The 10,137-nt window shown below is 45.0% G+C and overlaps 1 protein-coding gene across 1 annotated transcript in view; it reads right to left on the bottom strand.

Moving 5' to 3' along the window:
* PARD6B (par-6 family cell polarity regulator beta) overlaps window positions 1-8,257 on the bottom strand; it is a 19,789-nt gene extending 11,532 nt beyond the window's left edge. The window contains exons 1-2 of the mRNA XM_003787696.3: window positions 7,945-8,257; window positions 2,679-2,901 (exon numbers count right to left, since the gene is read on the bottom strand). Coding sequence (XP_003787744.1) covers window positions 2,679-2,901; window positions 7,945-8,010 — 289 coding nt within the window. The 5' untranslated portion in view covers window positions 8,011-8,257. The remainder of the gene's footprint in view (window positions 1-2,678; window positions 2,902-7,944) is intronic.
* Window positions 8,258-10,137: the final 1,880 nt, after the last annotated feature.

Raw genomic sequence — 10,137 nt, 5'->3', positions numbered from 1 at the left:
GTGCCTGTGGTCCCAGCTACTTGGGAGGCTGAGGCAGGAGACTTGCTTGAGCCCAGGAGTTGGAGGTTGCTGTGAGCGTGATGCCATGGCACTCTACACAGGGGGACAGCTTGAGGCTCCGTCTCAAAAAAAAAAATAAATAAATAAAAATAAAAATAGCTTTCCAAGGTTCTATCCCTTCATCTTCATCTCAGCTGGCCCTATGTCTACTTTCAAATTTTAACTACCACTTTTGGAAGACTTTGAAATCTAACTAGTCTCTAGATTTCTATCCTGAATTCCAGCTTACCATTTCCAATCTCCTACATGACATGTTCAATTCACCAGACAGATAAGATTTAGTCTAAGGCAAAATTCCTAATTTTCTTCCCCAAATCCATCTTTCCTTCAAACTCTGCTTGTTCATGACACTGTCCCAGCCACCATCAGACTCATGCCCATAAAGCTATGCTCTGCTCTGCTTCACTGTGTACCAGCTGCTGTGAGTACAAGATTCTGGACTCCCGTCCCCCACCCCACCCTGTATCTCCCCGCTGCTGCCTCCTTCCCTGTCCCTACTACTGGGGAGGCTTCCAGGGCAGCCTTCTTACTTCTCCACTGCTGCTCCTGGCCTCTAAGGTAGGACTGCTGCTCGCTGCAATTCATCCTGAACAGCCAACTCAACCTTCCTGAAGTCACACTCTAATTACATCACACCTCTGTTAAATATATCTGTCTTTGAGGTCTTTGGAGAAATTAATTCTTGTGTGTGAAAGTATTTTGCAAAAAGACAATATAGACAGAAATGATCCTTGGAGGTTTATTTTGTTGGAGGACTTTAGTTTCTTCAAATCCACAAAAGCAAAGATACACTATTGGTGGAATTTCAAAGCCCTGGGTGTGGCCCAGTGCTTATCAACCGATTAGAAATAAAGTTTCACCTTCAAGGGTAATCCCTACCCATTCTTTCAAACTCCTTTCTGGGTTGCTTTACACACACTGTAAGGCTTTAATTATCCCAATACTAGGTTCAGTGCTGTCTCATGCTGTCTTACCAAACCTTTTCATTTACCAAAGAGAAAGGACTACATGGCACATACCATAATGATGCCTACCCTGCCCACCTGGAGAGAGAGAGAGAGACAGACAGACACACACTCATACAGAAAGCTATGGTTTTTTTTTTTTTATTTTGACACAGAGCCTCAAGCTATCCCCCTGGGTAGAGTGCTGTGGCATCACAGTTCACAGCAACCTCCAACTCCTGGGCTCAAGCGAGTCTCCTGCCTCAGCCTCTCAAGTAGCTGGGACCACAGGTGCCTGCCACAACACCTGGCTATTTTTTGGTTGTAGCCATCATTGTTGTTTGGCAGGCCCAGGCTGGATTCAAACCTGCCACCTTAGGTGTATGTGGCTGGCGACTTAGCCACTTGAGCCACAGGGGTCAACCCTTTTTTTTAAGTTTTAAGACACAAAATACATTTGAAAAGGCTCACCAAATAGTCATTTTGATTTTTTTGCAAGACTAATATCAATGTTTACAAATCTCCAGAACACTTGCTACCTCATTTTGTTAGATAGTTAACTAATTTTATACTGTATTAGTAAAAAATACCCTACAGGGAAAAGAAAGAAAACCAGGTGCCTGCTGTAAGCTGGGGGCACTGCACTCAGCTCATTTAACCTCGATATCATATTCATTCTATAGGTAAAGACATCAAGATTCAGGAAGATTAAGTGACTTTGCTTCCCGAATCTATTAATTGGTAAATACAGCAGTTGAAATTTGTTTCCCCTGAAAAAACCAGAATGTTTCTAACATTGAAATACTCTTTTCACATCTTTCTGAATAGACAATAATCCATTCAATATAGTAAAGATTCAGCAAATTCCTAATTTCTACTAAAAAGACCCTAAGAGGTTAAAAATTAAAGTAACTGAAATGACAAATTTTCTAAAGTACACTTAGTCAAGTATAAAGATATAAATTACACCAATAAGGGTTGGGCACGGTGGCTCACACCTGTAATCCTAGTACTTGGCAGGCTGAGGCAGGTGGATTGCCTGAGCTCATGGGTTCAATACCAGACTGAGCCAGAGAGAGACCCTGTCTCTAAAAATAGCTGGGTGTTGTAGTGGGTGCCTATAATTCCAGATACTCGGGAGGCTGAGGCAAGAGAATTGTTTAAGCCCAGGAGTTTGAGGTTACTGAGACCTATGACACCATGGCACTCTACCAAGGGCAACAAAGTAAAACTCTGTTTCAAAATTAATTAATTAATTAATTAAGAAGATTCACACAAAATGTTTATTTGGCCAGCCAAGGTGACTGAAGCCTGTGATCCTAGCACTCTGGGAAGCTGAGGAGGGGATTGCCTGAGCTCACAGGTTTGAGACCAGCCTGAGCAAGAGTGAGACCAGATCCCTTCTCTAAAAAATAGCCGGGCATTGTGGTGGCACCTGTAGTCCCAGCTACATACTCCTCAGGAGGCTGAGGCAAGAGAATTGCTTGAGCCCAAGAGTTTGAGCTGTGAGCTATGATGCCACAGCACTCTACCAAGGGCAACAAAGTGAGACTCTTGTCTCAAAAAAAAAAAAAAAAAATTATTTATTCATTAAGTTTGTGGCAAATTCTGGATCAATGGGGAAAATGTACTACTTCTATTTTTGAAGTAATTTTTCTGAATAGTGGTACTTACCCTTCTTTTGTATAAAAATCCTAAGCAATGGGTTGGCTGTTGATACAGCTTTGTGGTAATTATCATCATTATTTATAGGCAGTAAGTCTCCATGGATGTCTGCGTAGCCTACTAAAACATCAACGTTGGGTATCTTATGAACATGTTGTAGTAATCCATAAAATTCCTCAAATTTCCCAGGTTTTGATCTCTCCAGTGAAAATCGACGAAATTCAGCTCCAAACTATAAATACAACAAACACATTAAGTTTTTTTAGCAAACAAAAATAACAGAGAAGGACCCGATTTCGAAATGCCATAGAAATATTAACAAGTATACCTAAGTATTTCTCAAAATAAAGAAGATAGTGCATTATCAGAAGCCTCATTATCAAGGGCTAAAAAAGCAAAAGAAAGGCAAGAGGTGCCTCCTCACTGCTGTGTCTCTGAAGGGAATTAACTCATTCCCTGGAGTCCCCGGGCCTCACTGGGGACTATGCTGCATCATGACTCAGCTCAAAACGCGGTCTGGAGCACCAACCCTGAGAGCAACACTCTTCTCACTCAAGTGATGGAGTAACTAAAATGTGCTCAAGTCTTTATTTTGACCATCAGCAAAAACCATCTAAGTGTCCTCCTAGGAGAAACTAGCATGTCGAGAGATGAGGCAAGAATCAATAGTAAAAATATACAAGAACTCTCAGCTTCTTGGCATTAAGGTATAACACAAATGGAGGCATCATAAAAGAGACCAGTCTAGCGATAACAAGCATCTTCTCACTGTTAATACAGAAAAAAGATGGTTTAGGAACATATCAAATACATGTCCTACCACTATGCAATTAACATAAGAAGTGTTTATGTGCTTGGCAGTGCTAGGCCCTAGAGACTAAAGTCTCAGGCCTATTGTAGGAGCTCACTAATTAGGGGGTAAAAAGGAGAATAATTACCTGACGGAGGTATTAAGGGATCACACAAATAGGGAGGAAGACAATTGCCATCATGTCTAATATTTACCTTCACGGTTCTGATCCTCCTGTCAGCTTCCCTACAGCTCTGTTCCCAATGTCAAATCATTCAAGTGGCTCGTATTCAACACTAAGGACTGGCTTCACCTAGTCCGTGATCAATAGGATTTATAACTTACTGTGGGATGAGTGTGGCATTTCCTCAAATGTGGAAAGCTAAGAAGGGATTGTCAGCCATTTTCAAAAAGTGTCTCAGTCACAAAGTTTGAGAAAAGCTCCAAGATATAAACACCCTCGTAGGAGTCACTATGGACACTCTCACATTCATTAAAGGCTCAGTTAAGTATTACAGTTGATTTTCTTAATGTTTAAACAAACGTTCACTAAATGTGTTTAACCACTGAACTCATATTTTCCCTAAATATCTATTTTTTTTTTTTTTTTTTTTGAGATAGAGTCTCACTCTGTTGCCCTGGGTAAAGGGCTGTGGCATCACTGTAGCTCAAAGCAACTTCAAGATTTTGGGCTCAAGTGATCCTCTTGCTTCAGCCTCTTGTCTATATCTATCTATTCTTCTTCTTTTTTTTTTTTTTTTTAAAGAGACAGAGTCTCACTTTATCAACCTCGGTAGAGTGCCATGGCGTCCTGGTTCACAGCTATCTCCAACTCTTGGGCTTAGGCAAGTCTCTCGCCTCAGCCTCCCAAGTAGCTGGGACCACAGGCATCTGCCACAACGTCCAGCTATTTTTTGCAGCAGTTTGGCTGAGGCCCGGTTTGAACCCGCCACCCGCCACCCGCCACCCTCGGTACATGGGGCCGGCACCCTACCCACTGAACCACAAGCGCCACCCTACATATCTATTATTAGTAAGAAATACTAATTAATGTAAAAAAAATACAATTTAAAGAAATGTTAATGTACGACTGTAACTACTGGGTCAGTCTTAAGAATCACGCATAAAAAGCTCCCATGGTAATAATTTGAGCGGTTTATTAATGCGTTAATTCATTTTCCCAAAGGCTCTACTGGACATCTGGATTCACTGTTTTTGCTTTACCTAAAAAGCTCATCTGCCTGGCTTGTACTCATATTCCTCACTGGTTTTACGTTACATTAAAATCAGAAACTCACTAAAACCACCTCTTACCGCTAAAAAATAATTAAAATAGTTTCCAAAACATTCCTGAAACATAAACACTGACATTTGCCAAGAAAATAAGGTGACTCATACCTAAAGCCCTCAAAAAGTTTAGTCACACCTTCATGTTTCAAAGTAAATAAAACTCAGGGAACGCCCTTCGTATCAGAGACAGTCTTGTGATGTTATCAAAAGTCACAGTTTCTCCTCCATTTTCCTTCCTCTTGTATCAAAACAGAGTTGCCAGGGCTTTCTGGTTTATCCACAGGGTTTATCCCTTTCCCCACAGATGAATGGGAACAATATCTAACAAGATAACATTTTAGGGCTTCCATGTTTTTGCTAAAGCTTTTGAATGACAATTCTTTGCTCAATACTTTTTCTCTTGCTTCTTAATTATTAGGATAAAAACAATAGAAAATTTTATGGCTTCACAGTAGCTGTGCCCTCTGTCCAATGCTGGCAGAGGAAAAAAAAAACCAAAGTGAAATTAGTAGGCCTCTTGCAACAAAACAATGGAATTCAGAAGAAACTACATGAAGAAAAATACTAAGACGGAAATAAAATTAAGAACTCATCAACAATTATTTATTCATTATGAACTATTTACAACTTTTCTTTAGCCTAGTCTAGTTTGCCCTAGCCATTCAGAACACGTATGGACTCCCTTTCCCCAGCATCCGTTGAATACATTCTACAAATGCAAATTTAATATTCTATTTGTCTTTGAATAATAATTAGGAAATTTTATGCCTCAAAAACTTCTTCCAAGGTTATTAAAAGACATCAATGATTATTGATTAAGCACTTTCCCTAAAGAACTCTAGGGAGATCAATCAGCTACCTAGAATAGTCACATGGTAGCTGGTATCACAAATTTATAGTTATATTTACATTATCCATTATTTTATTATCTGTAGCATTTTTCTCTTCCATGAGCAAAGGTAATAAAGTTGATACTACTGTTTCCTATGCAGAAGAAAGAGATCCTAAAACGAGGTGGTGCATAGTACCTAGTTTGGGTTACAACTTCTTAGTGGTGAGTTTTGTAAAAAGCTGCAATATCACTAAAGTAGGGTAAAAGAACAGTGTAAACTGTTTCAAAAATCTGTCCAAATAGTTTTTAAATGGTTAAGATGACAAATGTTTTCTTCAAGCCATTAAAAACAAATGTATCGACGACAAATATCTAAAACATAATGTGCGGCAGATACACTAGAAATAGACCTTATACTCTATCAACAACTAGAATGGTGGGACTGACTGCATTCAGTCCGTGTTTTCAGGATTCCTTCATTCCATTTAAGAGATATGGGTCACTAAAAGTGCAGTATGACAGGTCAAATACATAATGTGTAGTTTAGACGTAAGTATGTGAAAGATTCACAAATCAGTTAACAAAAGAGAAAGGGAAGAAGCCTGAAATTCCAGTCCCCAAGCACTCAAGTTTTGCCTAGTACTAGAAGTTAAATTACTATTTGTTTTTATCAGTGCACCTAGAATTCCTACTCTTCCCCCCTCCCATGGAAAAAAAGACTTGCTACAAAGATCAGGACCATAAACTGAATTTTAAGATTATGCAATAGCACGAGTGTTTTTCTCTCCTTAACCTCAACACCCACAAATCCAAACTAGATTTATAACAGAAATGCCACAAGAAGGTTTGACCACAAGGCAGGGAACCACCACCACCACTGTATAACTAGAGGAAAAGCGCTCTATATTTTGAGCCATCTTAACCTTTTGGTTCAAGCGAGTCACTTCAATTTGCTATACTGTGTCCCACAGAGGACACAGGGAAGCACATATTCCTTACATTGCTACAAATGTTTCTGAAACTAGTACCTATAAGAGTTCCTAAGGGCCAAATTAACATTTTAAAATATTAGAAATGTTTATGTTGTTTCTCGATATAACTCTCAATTACAGAAACTTACAGAACTTTGCTTATCAATCCTAGACAATAAAACCATTCTAGCCACAGGGTTCAGGAAGGTTTCCTTACTCTACCTTACTTCACTCAAAATCACTCCTTGATTTTTCGTCCTCCTCCTTAGTAGTTTACAAACAATGATGCCTCACTGTTTTTGAAGTTGATATGCTTTTTGCTTTTCTCTTTTACTGTGTTTCGGCCTTTTCGGTTCTATTTTAAATGTTCTCATGGCCCAGCCAGTGTCCTGTCTTGTATTCTGCAATGCCTAAAAATTATCTTTTAAAAAAAATGCTTTCGTCAAGGCATAAAAGCAGAGCTTGGGGATGCCATAACCTTTCAGAGCCTCAGTCTTCTCATCTGACTTCTGAGAGAATTGAGCAAGATTATCTAAACTCCTCTGGGTTCTTCAACTTATGAAACGTACTTACTGAAAATGTTTCCCAGGGCTGCTGATCACCTTCAAATTCCAGCTCAAAACCCCCTTTGGAAAGCATTCCCTAACTAATCCCTACAGACTACTCTGCTTACCGAGCCTTGCGATTTAGGAATTCAGTGAATACCGAAGTAATTATCAGCAGACTGGCATACCGTTGCTCAAGGGTGAAAGCACTTGATGTGAATAGGTAGCACGATGGAATGAGAAGAACATCCAGACTCAAACTGTAAAGTGCTACTCCAAAGTAAGATGATAGTGCTCTTTTATAGATTAAATGCATACCAAAGTTAGTGCTAGAAAAAGTCCTAGCAGGAAGCAAATTTAACTTTCAAAGGGCTGCTGAGTTCACGCGCTCACCCCTTCCCCATTCCATGCACCCTTGAACCAAAGAGGGCTAACAACTGGGTGTTCCAGGGGCTTTTTACTCATAGCCCAGCAGGTAGAACTCCTAAGCCTTCTGTACCACCTTGCATTCAATGCTTCACATCCTCGGATAGTACCCTGGCCCTTTTTCCCATCCTTGAAAACAGGAATGAGATTTAAGAAACGAGTCTGAGTGGTCCACTAGGTCTTCTTACCTGGGCCAGGAACAGACACAAGGGCATCACCCCCGTCACTCGCTTCTCAGCAAGTTTATTGCTCACGGTCTCCTGCCTCCAACCCCATCCCCCCCACGTACCAGACCCCGGAGTAGCTCAGCCCGGCGCCTCCCCGGGACAAGGTCGCCTCCCCAGCCCTCCGTGTCCGCCCGGCCTCTCCCAGGCCCCGGCTCCCCAGGCCTCCCGCTCCGCCCAACCCGGGCCCCGCGCACCTTGCTCTTCACCTCCATGGTGCCCAGGCAGCCGCTCCCCGCCCCGTGCCGGTGGCTGCGGTTCATGCTGAGCGCCGGGCCCCGCGGCGGCCTCCACGGGCCGGGCAGTCCCTTAGGAGCGCGAGGAGCTAGTGCTCGGCCAGCGGGCGCGGATCGCGGCTGCGGCCCCGGCGCCTCCTCACAGACACCTGCAGAGGGGGAGGCCGCAGCTCGAGCGGCTGCGCTGAGCTCCACTCGGCTGGTTGCTCACGCGGCGGGACCGAGGGTCGGACTGGCGGCGCGGCGGGCGGGGACGCGGCTCCCTCCCTCCGGGCCTCCGCGGCGGCAGCGACAGTAGTGTAGGAGGAGGGGGGGGCGGAGCGGAGTCCACTGGCGCCGCAGCCTCGCTCTCAGCCACCTCCCCCGCGAGGCCGCGCGCGCGCACCCGAATCAGGCCAGAGCCGCGGCGCGTGCGCGCGCTCACCTGCAGCTACCGAAGCAACCGCAGACTCTCGCGCTCCGCCCACACCAATAGGAAGCGCGCACCTGCGCCCGCGGCGCCAACCAATCGATACACTGCTCGCGCGGCTCATGGGAGGGCCGCCATCTTAAGAAATCCCGCCCACCGTTGCGTGATTGGTCCCGGGCTGCAAGGGAGGGGCGGGATCACCTGAAGCCTTAGCCCTCCTCTCCGGATTTAGCAATGCAGCTGGGAGGCGCATGCGTAGACCCAGTTGATCCCGCAGATGCTGGCAAGACCGCCGGAAGCACGAGCGTACCTGGAGACCGGCTCAGTGGAGCGGGTGTGTGTAAGGTTTTTGCGCATGCGCGGGCGCGCGCCTGGGTGTTCGGCGCGCGTCGGTCACACGCCAGACCCTGGGGATGGAACGCGCAGCGTGTGGGTTTCCCAGGCTCCGTGGTGCTACTCGGTTCCCGCACCCCCCCACCCCACTTCCACTTTGGGACGCTGCAACCTCGGACAGCGCCCCTCCGCCATCCTTTTGTGTTGTTTAGACGTCCAGCTGCAACTCTTGCTTACAGAATTCAAGTTTTCCCGCTTCTGCATCAGTTACTGGGAAAGAACTATAGGGCTCTCTTGGCTTGATTTTGTTCAAAGAGACTGCACCCTTCCAAGCCTGTCGGGTCCCAAAGGGTCAAGAGGGCGCTGTGAGGGAAGGAAAAGTGATTCCTCGCAGACCCAGCCTCCCTTAGGACTTGTGGGCTGGCCTTTCAGGGCTTTTTCTTTCATTTAAACTTCTTAAGCCTTTCTTTTTCCTCCAGCAATTTCTTGGCCGTTTGCTGTTTTTACAATGACAGCCTCAGGATTGTGTTCGTTTCCCTGAGTGACCTAGCCGTGTCTCGGGGTAACAAAACACACAGTCCTTGTCTCTAAACGTCCCGGAGCTGGGTCTTTTCTCCCAGGGAGAGAAAAGGTTAGCATTGGCTAACCCATGGGGAGGCGAGGAGAAGACTCCCAGGTCTCCCACTCGTGGAAGGGCTCCTCCTCCAAAGAGCTGTTGAAACCTGCAAGCCAAGAAGGGGCCTGGGACTGGGGGCTGGAGGAGGACTCCAACCTGAGCCGGGCAAAAACCCTTGGGTGAGGAACCTTCCTCCCCTCATCTCCCTGCCTACCTCAAATCCCTCCTAACACTTGTACTTTTTTACCCAGCACTTCTGACAAGTTCCAGGCTTCCCATTTTGGGGGGGGAGGGGGTTGTTTGGGGGGGTTTTGTGAGACAGAGTCTCACTTGCCCTCAGTAGCGTGTTGTGGCCTCACAGCTCACAGCAACCTCAAACCCCTGCCCAAGCGATTCTCTTGTCTCAGCCTCCCAAGTAGCTGGGACTACAGGCGCCTGCCACAAAGCCCAGCTATTTTTAGAGACAGGGTCTCGCTCTCACTCAGGCAATCCACCTGTCTCAGCCTCCCAGAGTACTAGGATTGCAGGCGTGAGCTACCACGCTCAGCCCTTGGGTTTCCCAGTTTTTTATGCACCTGAGTTTTGTGACTGATCGGCTTCCGTCCTAGAATGAAACAGAGCTGGACTCCTAGCAGGTACTCAGATAAGTTTTCGCTGAGTGCTGCAGCTAAGAATGGGTCTTCTGGCTAGCCTTTGCCCCTACCTGGGTTCAAAGGTGAGAAGCTCGTCATTTCCCTTGGAGGAATCAGTTCACCAGCGATTTGTGAGAGGATTTAAATTTTTTTTTTTTTTTTTT

Source organism: Otolemur garnettii, unplaced genomic scaffold (assembly GCF_000181295.1).
Source record: "Otolemur garnettii isolate 467f Iridium unplaced genomic scaffold, OtoGar3 scaffold00023, whole genome shotgun sequence".
NCBI classification, from domain to species: Eukaryota; Metazoa; Chordata; class Mammalia; order Primates; family Galagidae; genus Otolemur; species Otolemur garnettii.
This window is presented reverse-complemented; position numbering and strand designations above follow the sequence as displayed.